Source organism: Ammospiza caudacuta, chromosome 22, assembly GCF_027887145.1.
Source record: "Ammospiza caudacuta isolate bAmmCau1 chromosome 22, bAmmCau1.pri, whole genome shotgun sequence".
In the NCBI taxonomy this organism is placed as follows: domain Eukaryota; kingdom Metazoa; phylum Chordata; class Aves; order Passeriformes; family Passerellidae; genus Ammospiza; species Ammospiza caudacuta.
Window position 1 is genome coordinate 3,406,514 of NC_080614.1, and position 17,665 is coordinate 3,424,178.

The 17,665-nt window shown below is 57.7% G+C and overlaps 4 protein-coding genes across 4 annotated transcripts; 3 read left to right on the plus strand and 1 right to left on the minus strand.

Annotated features, from left to right (window-relative positions):
- Positions 1-739: 739 nt before the first annotated feature.
- On the minus strand, positions 740-3,058 carry CDA (cytidine deaminase). The gene is made up of 4 exons (XM_058818855.1): positions 2,867-3,058; positions 2,479-2,590; positions 2,178-2,235; positions 740-1,545 (listed from the first exon to the last, which is right to left on the minus strand). The coding sequence occupies exons 1-4, from the start codon at positions 3,039-3,041 to the stop codon at positions 1,432-1,434; spliced, it is 459 nt and encodes a 152-aa protein (XP_058674838.1). The 5' UTR covers positions 3,042-3,058; the 3' UTR covers positions 740-1,431.
- Positions 3,059-6,306: 3,248 nt separating this feature from the next.
- On the plus strand, positions 6,307-7,573 carry FAM43B (family with sequence similarity 43 member B). The gene has a single exon (XM_058818878.1). It carries the CDS (start codon positions 6,519-6,521, stop codon positions 7,407-7,409), a length of 891 nt encoding a protein of 296 aa, XP_058674861.1. The 5' UTR covers positions 6,307-6,518; the 3' UTR covers positions 7,410-7,573.
- A 1,204-nt stretch (positions 7,574-8,777) lies between these two features.
- On the plus strand, positions 8,778-12,413 carry MUL1 (mitochondrial E3 ubiquitin protein ligase 1). Its single transcript, XM_058818770.1, has 4 exons — positions 8,778-8,930; positions 9,029-9,116; positions 9,996-10,116; positions 11,081-12,413. Exons 1-4 carry the CDS (start codon positions 8,811-8,813, stop codon positions 11,799-11,801), a joined length of 1,050 nt encoding a protein of 349 aa, XP_058674753.1. The 5' UTR covers positions 8,778-8,810; the 3' UTR covers positions 11,802-12,413.
- Positions 12,414-14,895: 2,482 nt separating this feature from the next.
- CAMK2N1 (calcium/calmodulin dependent protein kinase II inhibitor 1) lies at positions 14,896-17,104 on the plus strand. Its single transcript, XM_058818772.1, has 2 exons — positions 14,896-15,160; positions 15,963-17,104. The coding sequence occupies exons 1-2, from the start codon at positions 15,001-15,003 to the stop codon at positions 16,031-16,033; spliced, it is 231 nt and encodes a 76-aa protein (XP_058674755.1). The 5' UTR covers positions 14,896-15,000; the 3' UTR covers positions 16,034-17,104.
- Positions 17,105-17,665: the final 561 nt, after the last annotated feature.

Here is a 17,665-nt window from a genome sequence, read left to right on the forward strand (position 1 = left end):
AGAGCAAGACACGGAGCGTGGAGTGTGGTACTGAACAGGGCATGGAAGGGGACATGTAGCAAGGCATAAAGCAGGATATGGAAGGGGAGATGAAATGGGGCATCAAGCAGGGCATGGAATGGGTCATGGAACAGGGCACAGAGCAGGGTGCAACCAAGGTAAAGCCTTGTGCAATGCAGGTCATGGATGCCGCTGCTGGGAGTGCTTTGGCATGGACGACAGCACTGCCCTGGAAACAGCCAGGGCACAGCCCAGTGCGTGGAATCGTCAAATCACAGAATCACAGACTGATCTGGGGTGGAGGGGACCTCAAAGCCCATCCAGTCCCACCCTTGCCATGGCAGGGACACCTTCCACTGTCCCAGCTTGCTCCAAGCCCCGTCCAACCTGGCCTTGGACTCTTGCAGGGATCCAGGGGCAGCCGCAGCTGCTCTGGGCACCCTGTGCCAGAATCCCTCCCTGCTGCCCGTGCTGTGGGATCAGCCCCACAGCCGAGGCACATCCAGCCTCTCATCCACCAGCCTCTCCAAGTCCTTCCCAGCAGGAGTGTTCTCCTTGCCCCAGCCAGTACAGACACTGAGGGGTTCCCCTGAGCCAGGGGCAGCGCCCTGCACTCGGCTCTGCTGAACCTCATGAGGCTCCCAGGGCACATCCAGCACCCCCAGCCCTGCCAGGACAGCCCCAGGACCCCACTCCCTGTGTTTCATCACTTGCTACAACTGCAGGAGATAAACCAGAACTGCTTTTATTTCACTTGGCCATGGCAGAAATGCTCAACCCAGCTCTGGTTGGGAAATGTAATGAATTCATTTATCATTGTATTACAAATCAATATTCAATCAAGAAATGGCCTTATCCTGGAGGCACAAAACCCCCCAGAAGACCCCAAAAACTTGTCCTCTTCTTCACCCCAAACAGAATAAAAGCAAGGAAAACAAGCTGGAAAGAAAGGAGCAAAGGACATGGTCAGTGCAATAACCATCCTGCAATCCACGTAATCTGGATTGGGTCACTAATTACTGCTGGGGTTGATGGACCTTTTCCCTCTTGCTTTCACTTCTTTTTACAGCTGAAGGATCCAGCACTTTCCCAAGCAATGATTTTGCATTATTCAGGAGTGGTTTCTGTACCAAAGCCTGTTTGAGTTCTGCACCAAAGCCATGTCCTCCCTTGCCTACAGGGATGTCTGGACGCATTTTTTACTAATAACAGGGAATTTCTATGATGTGATTTTGCCATTTCCTCGGGGCAAGGTGGAGCTGGAGCTTGCAAATCAACACTGAATTAGAAGATGAGACAGAGGAACAGACAACTTTGTATAAACAAATTTCCCACTGTGTTGTCCCCAAAAAGTTGCTTACAGGCTGAGAAAATCAGGGAAAACCATTGTCCCCTGTGCCTAAGGGCAAAGGCTGGTGGTGGCCACACTGCTCAGACCTTCTTCAGGTCCTCAGGACCAAAGGAGGTAGGCAGCAGCTCCTCCAGCTTCTTGACAATGTAGGTGCCATCTCCTTTGGTCAGGTAGACATCCCAGTCTGTGCCAAACTAGAGGAGGAGAAAGAAGAGCCAGATGAGGGAGAAGAAGGGAAGAACGTGCATTTCTTCCCCAAATTACTCATATACCCCATTTTCTCAGGTCCACAGGGAGCATCCCCCTCTATTACATGTATTTTGGTTGGCTTATTAGCATTACCTCCCCCACAGGATATTTTGGGCTCAGATCCTGTGTTTTTACCCCAACACTGTGTGCTCCAGTGCCTCTGAACCTGCTGAATCTGACCCTCGAGCAGAGCCCCACAACCCATTAAATATTAACAACCCCAAAACAAAGTGTGGGTGCTGGGATTCCCGTGCAGAAAGGAGACAAGAGCTGGACAGGATCTGTGGGAAGCTCAGCTTTTGCAGGAAAACCCCAATTTCCAGGCTTGCCAGAGCAAGGACTCAAGGGCAAATCCCTGCTCACCTGGAAGGTGAGATAAGGAATTCCCACTGAACACCCACACAGGGCTGGAATAACCCTTTGCCAGGAGATAATGAAATTTGAGGAGCCTGGGGCTGAGGATGGGGGGCTTGCACCTTCCTTGGAACCTCCAGGTGTTTTAGGGGCAGATGCCTGGGCTCAGGGGATGGTGTCTGGGGTCAGGGAATGAGCCATGGAGCCCCACACGAGCTGTCACCTCTCTCATCACTTGTCTGCAGGCGCCACAGGGTGTGATGAAGTCGTCCCCCATGTCACTGCCAAAGGAGAAGGGCACAGAGTCCTGAGGTCAGAGGAGGGGAGAACACCTGCAGAAGACCTTCATGCCTCGATAAATACAGAGCTGCAACAGATTTGCCCCCAATTTCTCCAAAAACACCATGCAAAAACTTCATTTCCCTCCCCAAACGATGGAGCTGCTGCAAAAGCAGCTGTCCCAGGGGTTGTCTGCTGGTTCCCCACCCCATCCCTCAGCACTGCAGCTCTCAGAGCACCCTCACCTGGCGATGGCCATGGCCTTGAAGCTGGTGTGCCCCTCAGAGATGGCTTTTTGGATGGCACCGCGCTCGGCACACATCCCCAGGCTGTAGCAGGCGTTCTCCACGTTGCACCCTGCAGGCACAACCCCGGCATCAGCCTCTCCAAACCCCACCAGCTCCTTTCTCCCCAGGGAATTGACAAAGAAAAGCCATTTTCCCTGCTTCCCTTATTTATTTTCCCATCAGCTGTGATCTTTGGCTCAGTCCGGGATGGCGGCTGCCAGCAGGCAGCGGGGGAGGACACACAACACCAGCACCCCGGCACGGCCCCGCTACACCCTCACAAGTGACCCAAGGCTGGCTGGGGGCTCCCCAAAATCCCGGGGGGGGGTGTCAGATCCCATCTTACCCGAGAAGATCTGCCCTCCGGCGGTGAGCAGCGCAGCTCCCACCGGGAAGCGGCTATAGGGGCAATAGGCGCAGTTTTTGGCCTCGCGGCTGCGGCGCAGCAGGAGCTGGAGATGGTCACCCTGGGGCTGGCCCGGGGGGACAGCAGGGAGCGGGTGCTGCCCGCTTCTCTGCATGGCTGCAGCTGCCTGCCCTGCCCGCTGACGCTGCGGTTAAATATTTCCTCGCCTGGAAAATAGGCTGGCCGGGAGGCCGGGATAACGCCCCGGCACGCAGCTGTCCCCACTGCTCCTCAGGGACAGCTGCTTTTGCAGCAGCTCCGTCGTTTGGGGAGGGAAATGAAGTTTTTGCATGGTGTTTTTGGAGAAATTGGGGGCAAATCTGTTGCAGCTCTGTATTTATCGAGGCATGAAGGTCTTCTGCAAGTGTTCTCCCCTCCTCTGACCTCAGGACTCTGTGCCCTTCTCCTTTGGCAGTGACATGGGGGACGACTTCATCACACCCTGTGGCGCCTGCAGACAAGTGATGAGAGAGGTGACAGCTCGTGTGGGGCCCCATGGCTCATTCCCTGACCCCAGACACCATCCCCTGAGCCCAGGCATCTGCCCCTAAAACACCTGGAGGTTCCAAGGAGGGTGCAAGCCCCCCATCCTCAGCCCCAGGGCTGGCTCCAGGCTCCTCAAATTTCATTATCTCCTGGCAAAGGGTTATTCCAGCCCTGTGTGGGTGTTCAGTGGGAATTCCTTATCTCACCTTCCAGGTGCAGGGATTTGCCCTTGAGTCCTTGCTCTGGCAAGCCTGGAAATGGTGATTTTCCTGCAAGAGCTGAGCTGAACTCTGGGAAGCAGCCTCAGGGGCAGCCCTGGCCCCCACAGCACCGTGTGCAGGGATTCCCACATCCTCTCCCTGCCTGCTGCCTCATTTTCTCCATTTTCTCCTGGTTTTTATTTACTTTCTCCTTTCTCTGTCCCAGCAGAACATTTTTCCGCCGCCATCCTGGAGGTTTTTTTCCTCCTCAGTTCAAAACTGGTTCTGTGGCTCCAAAGGAAAATGTCCTTAAATCATTCCTGATGGGAAGGAACAACAGCTCCTGATCAGTGAGATCAAAGGAAATAAATTAATAAGATTAAAAGCATTAAAAAAATATAATACAAATTATATTTTCCCAGGTCTTCTAACTACAAGCAGCAGGGGAATCTGGCTGAAGACACAGGTCAAAAGCCAATTTCAGATGCCCTCATGCTGGAGTCCAAATTCAGTTTGGCTGGTGCTTCCATGGGAATCAGCCCACACAAGGTAAAGGGCTCCCAGGTGATCATCAAATTGCTTTTTAATTAAAGATTTCTCTATTTTTCCCCTTGCCCAAGGAGCTTCCTGCCCCATTTTCTAGCTACAAGGACGGTTGTCACAGGTCCCAGGGATTTATCACTGGGATTTTTGTCCAGTTTGTTTGATTTTGGGAGGATTTTGACCTCACCTGCTGGTTTTGCCATCAAATCTTGCTGCTGGGTCACTGAGGAGCCACAACAGGCTGGGAAGCAGCATCCAAATTGGGAGTGGCTTCTGATAGGGCTGAAACTCCAGGAGCTGAAACTGTGTATGGGACAGTGAGACCACCACAGGCACCCCAAGAAACCAAATCTGGGATGCTGAGATCTGTATTGTCCAAGGGATAATCAGGAAATCCATCTCCCACACGCTGCCAGGGTGCTTGTTCCCTCTGGAATCCAGCAATGACAGTTCACTACCTGTCAGGGCAGGATGCTGAGATCCCTATTGTCCAAGGGATAACGAGGAAATCCATTCTCCCACCCACTGCCAGGTTGCTTGGTCACTCTGGAGCCCAGCAATGACAGTTCACTATTTGCCAGGACAGTGAGTGAGAGGAGGGATTGGCAGCCCTGAACCAGCCCACAACTCTTTTTCTCAGCTTTCAAGTGCAAATCCAAGTTGTTTTCTCCTATATACAGTGTGGTGCAGAGCCTCCCTTGCCCCCCAAAATCTGGGAGAAAATAGGAAAACCTATTTTCTAGAAAATAGGAAAACCAGTCCTAGGGCAACTTGTGGGTGGCACTGTGGGATCAAACCAGGGTAGAGGGACACCACAGCTCCCCCGACCCCAATAATGTGGGATCTCTAAATAAAGAAGCTTCCAGCGTGGGTGCACATCTGCCCTCTCAATATGAACACTGAGCAAGTAAACACAGCCCTCACCTCAGTCAACAAGAATAGAAATTATGAAAGACAGAGGCTTGCATGGATAGAAATCTCCCTCATCAACACTAATTCCCTAATTGCCATCTCCCCAAAACCATCCTTGCACTGGGAGCAAACCATACAGCCCATGTTTGCATCAGAAAAGCTGAAAAACAGACAAATTCATGCATTTTTTATTATTTTGGCTGCAAAATCCTACAAGGCTGTCAAGGCCGCGGCAGTGAGAGAGTGGGGCTGGTGCTGTCTGCCTGTGAAGCTGCTATTTTAAGGTTGTATTTGCTTCACTCAAACTGCAGAAAATCTGGGAAGCTGCTGGGAAATGGCTTCCCGTTCCCTGCAACACCCCACTCTGATTTTCTTCCCCAAGCAGACTGAAAGTGGGGGAACATGGTGTTATTCTACCCCTTTCTCCTCTCCGTTTTTTTAATCCCAAGGCAAACAGAGCATCCCCAAGCCCAGGGGTCTCCCTGCTTTATGTCCAGATGGCAAAAAAAAAAAAAAAAAAAAAAAAAAAAGGTGGAAATCAGGGTTTGAGCCAAAGACACTGAATCCTGAGCCTCAGACTCCACTGAAGGGCTGAAACCTTGCAGTGCTCCCCAAAAAATTCCCCCCAAGCTGTGCCATGGGGAAATAAAATAACATTCCATTTCTCCGGGAGAGAAACTGTCCTAGGGCCTTGGCCAGAGATAAAAGCAACAGGTTAAAAGCCAGCTCAGCCCAAAAGGAGAGGAGAAGCAAGGAGATCTGACTGGCTTGGAAATAACAGGAGCAAATGGGAGGTTTGGAGGAAAAAAACGCCAGCAAACCTGCAGGATCTGCAAATCCTGGCACACACCCTTGTGACACGTATTGATTTGGGGGGGAAGCCCCCACCTTTTTGTTGTTCCCGTGTTAGAAGCCATCATCTGACCCTCCCCAAATCATCCCTTCCCCCCCCCCGCCACCCGGGTGGGAAATGAGGGAATTTCCCCTGACGCCGGTGGGTTCGGCGCTGGGGGTCTGGCTGCTGCGCGGGGATGGGGGGCTGGGCTCCCCCCGGCTTCCTCTCCCTCCGGGGCACGGAGCGGGCGCGCACGGGGCCGCTCACCGGCGGGGGCCGCTCACCGGCGGGGGCCGCTCACCGGCGGGGGCCGCTCACCGGCGGCTCCCCGCGTGCTCGGGGAGGTGGAGCAGCCCACGGAGGAGCCGCGTCCCCGCAGCCGCCGCCGCTCCCGCAGCATCAGGCGCAGGCGGCACCCGGAACGCGGCGGCTCCTCGGCTCCGCATCCTCCTCCGTGGGCAGCCGGATCGGACACGGGGCCGCGTCCCGCTGCCGGGGTAGGGCACGACACCCCCTGCGCGGGGGGCGCGGGGACACCCCCCAGACCGGCTCCGGGGCTTGGGGGGGTGGTCCCGCTGCTGGCGAGCGAGGCCGGCGGTAGCGGAGCGGAGCCGAGATGCTGCCCTGGCGCCGGAGCAAGTTCGTGCTGGTGGAAAATGAACGTAAGTGCAAAGGCAAGAGCCTGGGGCCGGGGCTGAGCTACGCGGCGCTGCTGGCCGGCTTCCTCCGCTCCTGCCCGGACCTGCTGCCCGAGTGCCCGCTGGAGCGCCTGGGCAGCGTCTTCCGCGGGAAACGCCAGAAAGTGGAGCTGAACAAGGAGGACCCGACGTACACGGTGAGGTACCTGGGCAACGCCGTCACCCTGCACGCCAAGGGCGAGGGCTGCACCGAGGAGGCGGTGGGCAAGATCTGGGCCAAGAGCGAGGCGGGCGCCGGCGGGGCCAAGATGACGCTGACGCTGGGCCCTCATGGCATCCGCATGACGCCCTGCGAGAAGGGGGCCCGCCGGCCGGGCCACGCGTACCTGCTGCACCGCATCACCTACTGCGCCGCCGACCGCCGGCACCCCAAGGTGTTCGCCTGGGTGTACCGGCACCAGGTGAAGAACAAGGCGGTGGTGCTGCGCTGCCACGCCGTGCTGGTCTCCAAGGCCGACAAGGCGCGCGCCATGGCCCTGCTCCTCTACCAGACCTCGGCCTCCGCCTTCAACGAGTTCAAGCGCCTCAAGAGACAGAGCGATTTCCGCCACGTCCAGCAGCAGCTCCTGGGCGACGCCATCGTGCCCTTGGTGCCGCTCCGCAGGCTGCTCAACGCCAAGTGTCCCTACCGGCCGCCGGCCGAGCGGGCCCGCTGCGCCCCAAGGCTCAGCTCCATCCTGGAGGAGGAGGAGGATGAGGCCTTCGGCGCCGGGCCGCCCCTGGGGGACCCCGAGCGAGCGGCCGTGCTGCGGCTGGCCAGCGACATGAGGGGCTGCAGCCTGCGCGGGCCCCGCGCCGCCGCGTGCTGAGCGCCGGCGGGACACGAGGTGCCCTCGGTGCGCCCCGAGCCGGTGCCGGACCCTCCTCGGGGAGCAATCTGGACAAGACGGCGGCTCCGTCTGCAGGAAGACCCATGGTGGGGGTGGGTTTGCACCCCAGGGACCCCCCCGGCCCCGCACATGAACCTGCTCTCGTGCCTCCTCCACAGCGGCCATAATAATAAAATGAATGTGTGTTTTCTGCGGTGTGACGGCGCCTGTGTCTCGCCCGGACCCCGGCGGACGACAGAGTAAAGCTCGGCTCTGAGGCAGTCTGGGGGGTTTATATTGCTTTTACCCCTCGAAAGGCAAGCCAAGGAGGGGGGGCTGCGGGGTCCATGGTGCTTTCCTGCGGCACCGAGGGCGGGGGAGAGCTGATCTGTGTAGTCATGGCAACTTGAATTTTTAAATATAGAGCTGGGGGGGAGGCGCTGCCGCCCACGTCGGGGGAGCAGTGATGGGGGTTTGGCCCCTTGGACCCCACTGGAGAGCACAACTTGCCTACACCCCCCCCCCCCCACTCCAGATTAGCACCCAGGGCCTGAAGATCAATAATTTACAAAAAATTGCTATTTTTTTTCTTCCCCTTTTGCTGCTTTCCCAGAATAAGCGATGGTAAGGAGATGTGGGGTTGGGGGTGTGGGTGGCTTTGTGTCCTCCCCGGCAGGGACCTGCCATGGCCCTTTGTGGGGTGGGAGAAGGGACTCTGCAAAGTGGGGCTGGGGGCTGCGTCCTGAGGCTGAGCCCCCGCAATGGGGCCACGTGATGCTGCTGCCCCACAGCCCAGCAAGGGGTTTGTAAGCCCTTCCCCAAGGTGTTATAGGGCTGGGATTTGGAGAGATAAACCCTCCCAGCCACGGGGGACAGGCGCTGGTCTGACCACTGTCCCCTAAACTTAGCAGAAGGTGAGATTTGGATTGCCCCCCCAGCCCCAAGGTGGCAGGGAAGGTACGGGGGATGCTTCCCCCAAACACCCAGGAGCATTAGGATTTGGGGCCAGCTGCCAAGATCCTGATTTGGGCTAATCCCCCTCAGATACAGGGAGGCTGGAGTTTGATGTCCTCCCCAAGACCGCAGGGTGAAGGTGGCGGTAAAGGCGTGGGGAGGCTGCCACCTGTCCCGCCCCCCAAACTCCAAGGATGGCGTTTGTCCCCCTAAAGCTCCGAGGGGCCGGGCTCTGAGCCGCCTCCCCTGAGTAACAGCCTGTGTGGGGGGACAGTGTGTGTGACCCCGCACCCCAGCAGGGCTCTGCGGAGCCCCCGCGCCCCGCCCGGCCTTGGCGGACCCCTCGTCTCGATGGCGGCGCTGCGGCGGCCAGAGCGTCTCTCGTGACGTCATCGCCGGGCGCCGGCGCGGCGCGCGGTTGCCGTGGTAACGGCGGGCCTGGCCGCCATGGAGGGCGGCGGGCGGCCCTCGGCCGCACAGGCCGTGCTCTTGGCCGCCAGCACCGCCATCACCGCCCTGCTCTACTCCATCTACCGGCAGAAGGCTCGCGTGGCCCGCGGGCTCGAGGTGGGTGTGAGGGGTGTGACGGGGCAATGTATGTGCCCGGCCCCCGAGCCGCGGCCTGGTCGCGCCGGCTGAGCCGCGGCCTCTGTTTGCTCCCGCAGGGCGCCAGGAAGGTCCGGCTGGACGGGGACCTGCGGGCCGTGCTGCTGGAGGCACCCGGACGCTGCGTGCCCTATGCGGTCATAGAAGGTAAGGTCGTGTATAAACACCAGAGATTTATGTCCAAAGAGGAAACAGAGAAGTCCTATAACTTTATTCGAACTAAGGGAGGGGTCATAGGCATTTCCCATGGGGTCTCTCAGATTACTAGAGGGTGCAGCCTCCTTTTTATTCTCGCTTTCCGGCCGCATTTCCCTCTCTCTTTCCCTATTGGCTGAGGCACTTGAGAGGTGCAGACTGGCCGAAATGCCTGATACCTATGGCTCCCTTCTAATGTCCTTCCCTTCCCTTCCCTTCCCTTTCACTTTTGCTTTTACTTTCGCTTTCCCTCCCTTGTGTCAGTCAGTGGAAATCCTGTGGAATTTGTGGTTCTTCCCATTGTTTCTTTTATCTCTCAACATCTAGTTTTATCTACCAGCAGACCCACAGTTTGTTTGTAAAGAAAAATCCCTCATTCCTTTCAAACACGACCTGAAGTGGTGCCCCAGCTGGGGGTGGGGGGGGCACCTCCTGCCCCACAGCTGCTCCTCACTGGGGGATTTCATCCCCAGCTCCTCCTCCTGTGCCCATCAGGTCATTTCCCCCACACCAAGCAGCCACAGACTCCTGACAGCACAAAACACAGGCTCTTAGCCCTTTTGCCCTCATCTTAGAATTCTAGAGTGGTTTTGGTAGAAAGAGACCTTAAAGCTCATCCAGTTCCACTCCTTCCACTGTCCCAGGGTGCTCCAAGCCCCATCTAACCTGGAGTTGGACACTTCCAGGGATGAGGCAGCCACAGCTGCTCTGGATACCCTCAGCAGCCTCACAGGAAGGAAGGGATTTCTTCCTAGCAGCCCAGTGAAGCCATTCCCCGTGGTGCAGGGTTTGTTTCATGAGCCCTCACGTGGCCCCTGGTTCCTGTTTCAGGTGTGGTGCGCTCGGTGAAGGACACCCTGAGCAGTCAGTTCGTGGAGAACTGCAAGGGGGTGGTTCAGAGGCTGACACTGCAGGAGCACAAGATGGTGTGGAACAGAACCACCCACCTCTGGTATGTGCCTGGCACCCTCAAACTCCTGTGGTACCCTTGGGGGGGGTCTGACAGCCTGAAATGGCCTCAGGCATGGCCAGAGTGACCAAGTGCCTCAAAGCTGGGTGCCAAAGTAGCCTCCACAGTGACAGCTGCCATAATGGAGGGTTTGGCTGATTTTAGGGCTTTCACAGAGGGGCTGGAGGAGAAGAGAGCATCGAGTGACCCAACATGGGCTGAAGATTGATCAGCCCCACCTTGTTACCCCACCAGAGGATAGCATTTCAGAAAAAACCCACTTGCAGGAAAGAAATTAATTGCATTTGGTTGATCCCCACACCCAGGGGTCCCAGAACTGCTGAAACAGAGCCCAGCGATGCTGTTTGATAAGCATTTGGTAACACCAAACTGGGATGTGTGACACGTGGTGCTTCCCCTCGCGGGATGGTTTGTGCCAGCTGGGAATGCCACAGGCAGTGAGGAGGTGGGGATGGGGGGAGCCCCCACTTCTTGTGGAGCACTGAGTGAGGGTGGAGTGGCCTCGTGCACCCCTGACAGTGCCATGAGGGGAAAGGTGTTCTCCAGTGCAGCAGCGAGTGGCTACAGTGACAGTCGTGTCCAGGGAGGCCACAGCCAACAGCAAACAGACAGACAAGTCTCTTCCTTGTTTAGCACGAGAGTCCATTTTATTTTCCCCCCCTCCACCCCGTGCCATGGGGGAGAGCCCAAACAAAGCCCAGAGAGCCGAGAACAGAGAGGGGGACACAGACCTGGGCAGGGGTTTTGTCAGATGTCCCGTGGGAGGAGTCTTGGGATCAGATTACAGCCTCCTCAGAACGGAAAGGCTCCACAATCCAGAGACCCCCATCAATGAAACTCCACTCAGGGCGTGTCCCATCTGGCAGTCCCCAAAACCAGCAGGCCATCCCAGGCTGTGTTTCCCATCAGGGGCAGTCAGTTCACTTCCCCCCTCCTCCCTCCCCAGGAATGACTACGAGAAGATCATCCACCAGAGAACCAGCACCACCCCCTTCGACCTGGTCCCCGCCGAGGACGGCGCCGGCGTCACCGTGCGGGTGATGAAGCCTCTGGACGCTGCCGAGCTCGGCCTGGAGACGGTGTACGAGAAATTCCACCCCTCTGTCCAGTCCTTCACGGACGTCATCGGCCACTACATCAGCGGGGAGCGTCCCAAGGGCATCCAGGAGACGGAGCAGATGCTGAAGGTGGGCACGGCCCTGACTGGGGTGGGAGAGCTGGTTCTGGACAACGCCACCATCAAGCTGCAGCCCCCCAAGCAGGGCATGCCCTACTACCTGAGCTCCCTGGATTTCGAGTCCTTGCTGCAGAAACAGGAGTCCAGCGTGCGGTTTTGGAAACTGCTGACGGTGGTTTTTGGCTTTGCCACGTGCGCCGTGCTGTTCTTCCTGCTGCGCAAGCAGTACCGGCACCACCGCGAGCGGCAGCACCTGCGGCAGATGCAGGAGGAGTTCCGGCAGGCCCAGGAGCGCCTGACCGGCACCGAGGGCGGCGAGGCTCTCAAAAACGCCTGCGTGGTCTGCTTGAGCAGCACCAAATCCTGCGTCTTCCTGGAGTGTGGCCACGTCTGCTCCTGCCACGAGTGCTACCAGGCTCTTCCCACGCCCAAAAAGTGCCCAATCTGCAGGCAGGGCATCACCAGGGTGGTTCCTTTGTACAACAGTTAATTCTTTGTGGTTCTCGGGGGGGAGACTTTGGATGTAAAGCTGCCACTGGCAAAGGGGTTTTGTCGCCTCGCTGCTTGGGTGGTGGGTTTTGGGGAAGGGGAGGGAACTTGAGGGAGCAGGTGCTTCACCAAGGGGGCAGAGCAGAGTCTGAAAAGGTGACTCTGCAGCTGATCAGGGCTCACGCTGTGCTATGGAGGTGTTTTTGAGAGAGATGATTCTTTGCAAAGGGTGAGGTGCTTGGGGGAGGATTCAACTTGAAGCTCTTCTGTTTAGGTTTGGACTCGCAGGGTTTGTGTCATGGTTACAGAGCCTGCAGCCCCTTACCCAGCTGATAAAAACATGGGAAAAACCATAATAAAATGTATTAAGGGTTCTGGGAGGCTCCAGAATTCCTGTGAGGCTGCCAGAGGGCTGCAAGGCCTAATGGAGCAGGAGGGGCTGTCGGAGAGCTCGTACCAGCGGGTGTGAACACAGGTAATTCTGTGATCCCCCCAAAATGGCTTTGTCACACCAGGGTGTGAGGATGGGGATGTGAGAGTGCTGTGGCTAATGGCTGATGGCTGTGCTTGGCTTGGCTTGGCTTGGGATAGCAATTGAGGTGTGAAGTAATAAAATAGGATGAAAAGTGTGTCTGTGTCGGATTATTCCAGGAGAGTGGTGAGGTTTGTCCTCCCTGAGGTGGACATGGTGAGCCTGGATCATCCCAAGCCATGATGGAGGTTGGCTGAGGGGGAAACCTGTCCTCCCTGCCCTGGACATGACAGTCACTGCTGTCTCCTCATGACACAGGTGGTGCCAAACCCCCAAACTGACACAAAAAAGGAAAATTCCCTTCCCTGACACTCCTATTTTGCCATAAATCCCATAAGCACCCAAGAGGGTTGATGGACCCAAAGTGCTGCTGCAGTGAACATTTGCTGGGGAGGACAATTAGAGAAACATTCCAGGGCAATGAGGGAATCTCAAGTAGGAGCAGTTGAAAACCCCAAGACTGAGGCAGCCCCTGGGTAGCCCTGCTCCAGGCAGAGCTGTCCACATCCCCCAGGCACATTTAAAAAGAAACATTCTCATCGACTGGCATTTTAAACCCCCTGAATTTACAGTAAAAATGATGAGTTGTTTCTCATGAAACGTTAACCAGAGCAGCCAAGCAGTGTCCGAAGGCCGTTCTGGCTGTGGGGCACAAATCCACGGCTGGATTTTGAGGAGGAGCCAGTCCCTGGTTATTGCAGTGCTGGATTTTGAGGAGGAGCAGGTCCCTGCTTATTCCAGTGCTGGATTTTGAGGAGGAGCCGGTCCCTGGTTATTGCAGTGCTGGATTTTGAGGAGGAGCCGGTCCCTGGTTATTGCAGTGCTGGATTTTGAGGAGGAGCAGCTCCCTGGTTATTGCAGTGCTGGATTTTGAGGAGGAGCCGGTCCCTGGTTATCCCAGGGCTGGATTTTGAGGAGGAGCAGCTCCCTGGTTATTCCAGGGCTGGGAAAGGGTGTCCCACCAGCTGTAGATGGCGGTGGCTGCCTGCAGGGTGAGGCAGCCCGCAGACCAGAATCCCAGAGAGAACAGCGGAACAGAGCTCAAAAAGCCACACTGCAGCCCCAAAACCCAGCAGACAGATTGAAACGGCAGAATCCCATCTGCTGGAAGAGGTGTCCCTCCTCTTCAGGGGAACGAGCACCCCAAAAAGCCTCATCCCCTCACTGGGAACAGGGGGGAGGTCAATCCCCCTCAGACCAGTGCAGGGCACGCCCTCAAGCCTCGGTGTTTTGCCCAGGAATGGAGCATCAGGCAAAGCCTAAAAATACTCCTTGGAGGGGCTGTGCTTCCCCATTACCCCTCGCCTCCTGTTTCCAAGCTTTCCCTGTGATTTCTCGGGCGTAGCCGCAACCTTATGTAAGGAGCTGACAGCTCGGGGGCGGGCAGGAGTGCAGGGGAGAGGGGCTTGTGCAGCTCTGGGGGCTGAGGATTTCAGCAAACGAGGGCTTTGGAGATGGGAGCAGCCCCAGGACAGCTCACCCCAGCCCTGGCACCACCAGGCACCCTGTCCTTCCATTCTGCTCAGCCCCAAATGAGCCAGGCTCCGATTCCAGAGAAGCCCTCTAACTCAGCCTTGCACAAACAGGTTCTTTGCTGCTGTTGCTACTGTCCTCCTGCTCCCTTTTGTAGGAGATGCACCACAGATGCCTGAACACCCCAACACAGCTGTGGCCTGTCCCAAGATGTTATCCCCAACCTTCCCATCACTCGCTTTGCCAGGCAATAGCCCCAGTGACCCACGCTGCTGTGGTGACTCTGCATAGAAAACCCCACGGAAAGCTCACAGTGACTCAGGAGTGCTCCTGCAGTGCCCCAGGAAAGGTTCGTGCAGGGAGGGGTCTTGGGGGCCCCCAGCCACGCACACCCAGTCCCCCCCACCCTGCGGCCCCCCACACAGTGCCAGAGGCCCCCAGATGGCTCTGCAGGGCACGTGAGGCTGTGCCCAGGGCTCCTGGGAACGGGCGCTGGGCTCCCCAGGGCTGTGAAGGGTCAGTCCCAGACTTTCCAGGAGTGGCTGGGGATGCTCACTCTGAACTCCCTAAACGTGGCTGTGGGGTGGTCTGGGCTCCCTTGGTGTGGCTGTTGGGGTAGCTCTGGGCTCCCCAAAAGTGCTGTGGGGCCACCTAAGCTCTCCGAGGGTCCTTTCAGGGCAGCTCTGGACTCCCCAGGGAAGCTGAGGGGCAGGTTGGGGAATCCAGAGCCCGAAGCCGTAGAGTGTGTCAGCCAGGCAGCTCTGGGATCTCCGGGGATGCTGTGGGACACCCCGAGGATCTCCGGGACAGCTCCGTGCTCCGCGGGGAGCCGGCGGGGCAGGCCCGGGCTCCTTGAGGATGCTCCGCGCTCCCCGGGGACGCTGCGGGGCAGGCGGCGGGGCAGTCCCGGGGATCCCCGGGGTGCGGGATCAGCCCGCGGGGCGGCGCCGCCGCCGGTGCCGGGGGCCGAGCCGGCCCCGCCCCGCCCCGCCCGGTCCCGCCTCCCGCTCCTCTATCGCCGCCGCCGCCGGAGCCGCCGCCGCAGCCGCGGAGCCGCGAGCAGCGCCGGCCGGGCCGGGATGTGACGGGGCGGCCGCCCCGCGCCCGCTGCGCCGCTGCCCCGGGCCCGCGGGCCCCGCGCCCCGGGAGGCTGTCGGGGGGCGGCGGCGGCGGCGGGTCCCCCCCCGCCGCCCCCATGTCGGAGGGGCCGCCCTACGGCGAGGGGCAGCTGGCGGGGGACGCGGCCGTGGGGCAGCTGCCCTTCCCCGTTCGCCTCCGCGGCGGCGACGGGCTCCTGGCCGGCGGGCAGGGCAAGCGGCCGCCCAAGCTGGGGCAGATCGGCCGCAGCAAGAGAGGTGGGTGCCGGAGGGACCGGGGCGCGCCGGGAGCCGCCCGGGATGCGGGACACGGGATGCAGCGGGTATCCCGCGGGGAGCTGGGCATCGTGCACCGGGAGCCTTCCCCGGGCATGCGGGACACCGGGGACCGTCCTCAGGGACCGGGCACGATGACCGCGCTCCCTGGGGATGTCGGGCATCGCGTGCCGAGGACCTTCTCCAGGCATGCAGGGCATTGGGGACCGTCCCCAGGGACAGGGTATGGTGCACCGGGCTCCCTGAGCGATGCTGGGCATCGTGCTCCGTGGATCTTCCCCAGGGATGGGGCACCGAGCGCCTTTCGGGGATGCAGGGCACCGGGAAGCGTCCCCGGGGACGGGGCACGATGCACCAGGCTCCCCGCAGGATGTCAGGCAGCACGTCCCAAGGACTGTCACCGCGGTGTTGGGTAGCCGGGACCTTCCCTGGGGACAGAACATTGTGCCCTGGGCACTTCACCGCGTATAGGGCAGCAGGGACCTTCCTCACGGACAGGGGACATTCCTTGGGGACCATCCGCAGGGCACAGGGGTGAGGGGACCCTCCTTGGGGCCGTGTCCTTTGCCAAGTGTCCCCAGGGACAGGGCGCCAGTGCCGGGGCGGGCGGTGCTGGGGACGCTCCCTGGGGACGGGATACGGTGCCCGGTGCCCCGCAGCGTGTCGGGGCCGTGTCGCTTTGCCGGCAGCCACACCAGGGATGTGGAACCCCTCCAAGCCCCCCAGGGTGACCTTGTGCGGGGGGAGAAAATTCACCGCTCTTCTGTTTTTTTCTGCTTTCTAGTGGTTATTGAAGATGATAGAATTGATGATGTGCTGCAAAACCTCTCCGAAAAGGCCCCTCCCGGTGTTTAAAGCCTCCCTGGGGACGCTGGGCCGAGGCCCGGGCTGGGGTCGGTTTACAATGGCCCAGGTGACCGGCAGAGAATGACCCCAGCCCCGCAGCCAGCGCCGGGAACGCCGCCCGCAGCCCCGCGCCCGTCCTGCCCTCCGGAGACGCGCGGAGGGGAGGGCGGCGAGCGAGCCAGAGCCCAGCCGTGAATTCAAACATGATAATAAATTCAAATATAGCTGTGTAATCGGGAAAATAGTCACCTGCTTCAAACCCCCCGCCCCGAGGGACGGACGGAGGAGGCACGCCGCGGCTCTGAATTACTCGGGATGGCTTTTCTCGGGCTGATGAACCTTGTGCCGCGCTAGATCGGGGGGTAAGAGGGAAGGGGGCAGAGGGAGATGGGGGGAGCGGGGGGAACAGCCCCTGGAGTCTCCCTCCGGCCAGGCTTGTTCCCAGCGGGCACCTTGTTTACATGATTTAATCTTGCAAAAATGAATCCGTGCACTTGGATGTACCACGCTATCCCCTTCTGTATGAGTTTCTTTTTTTTTTTTATGTTGATGTCTTTGGATGTTGGGAAATTATATAAAATAGATATATATATATATATATTTAATTTTAGTCACGTTTTAAGGTTCTCAAGGGGGAAAACCAAAACTTTTATAAAGGAAAGGCCTGAAGGAAGAATTGCTGGTTTATTTTTTAAAGCTTGTACTTCTTGGTTGCTGTGAGCAAAGGGACAGATTTTATATGTATGGGGGGGCGGGGGGTTCGCTCAGCTTTTCTAACTACCATGCAGTCTGTAGTGTGGGTGATCTTGGTTTTCTTTTTTTTTTTCCTTATATTGTGGCAGTTTCCTCTCTTTAATAGACTGTATTAAAACATATATATAAAAGAAATTATTTAATGTAATCACAAGAGTGCCAAACACTTGGAGATGCTGGAGGGCAGCGATTCCCTCCCCGAGACGAGCAGCACTCGGAGCTTTCTGCTCTTTCCAGGGCTCGGTCGATCTCTCGTGGGGTTTTCTCTGACTTCTCTTTTCTAATCTTTCTTTTTAACTATTTTGCATGACGTGCATAAAAACAAAAGGGGAAAAAAAAAAGTGGGGGGGGGGACAAAAAGCGCCTCTGGTGCCCGGGCTTGGTTCTTGTTTCTGTTTGCGATTGACTGACAGACCTCAAGGCAGGTTTTTCTTTCCTCCTTTTCTTAAATATTGTGTATGTTGCACTTTTATCCACTACACAGGGCTATTTCTGCAATGTCCGAATAAAAAGGAAAATGAAACAAAATGGAAAAAAAAATTATAAATGCGGATCTGCCGTGTTTTCCCGTGGGCTGCCAGGGCCAAGCAGCATGAGCATCCGTCCCTGTCCCCCCAAATAATCCCAAAATAACTGAGGAAAACCTCCCCACTCTCTAGCACAGACCCCTGTTAATCTGAATAACTAATTGTGATTAATATTTATTTGTGGGATTTTTTTCTTTGATAGGAAAACACTTCAGAGGCACAAATTTAATGGAAAAATTCAACGTTGGGTCCTGAGAGTGGCTGTTGGGAATGGGGAATAAAAGGTGGCTTCCCCTTAACTGGTGGGAAAGGTGTGGAATATGGGCATTTCTCTTGCAGTGTTGCCTCCCTTCCCCCCAAA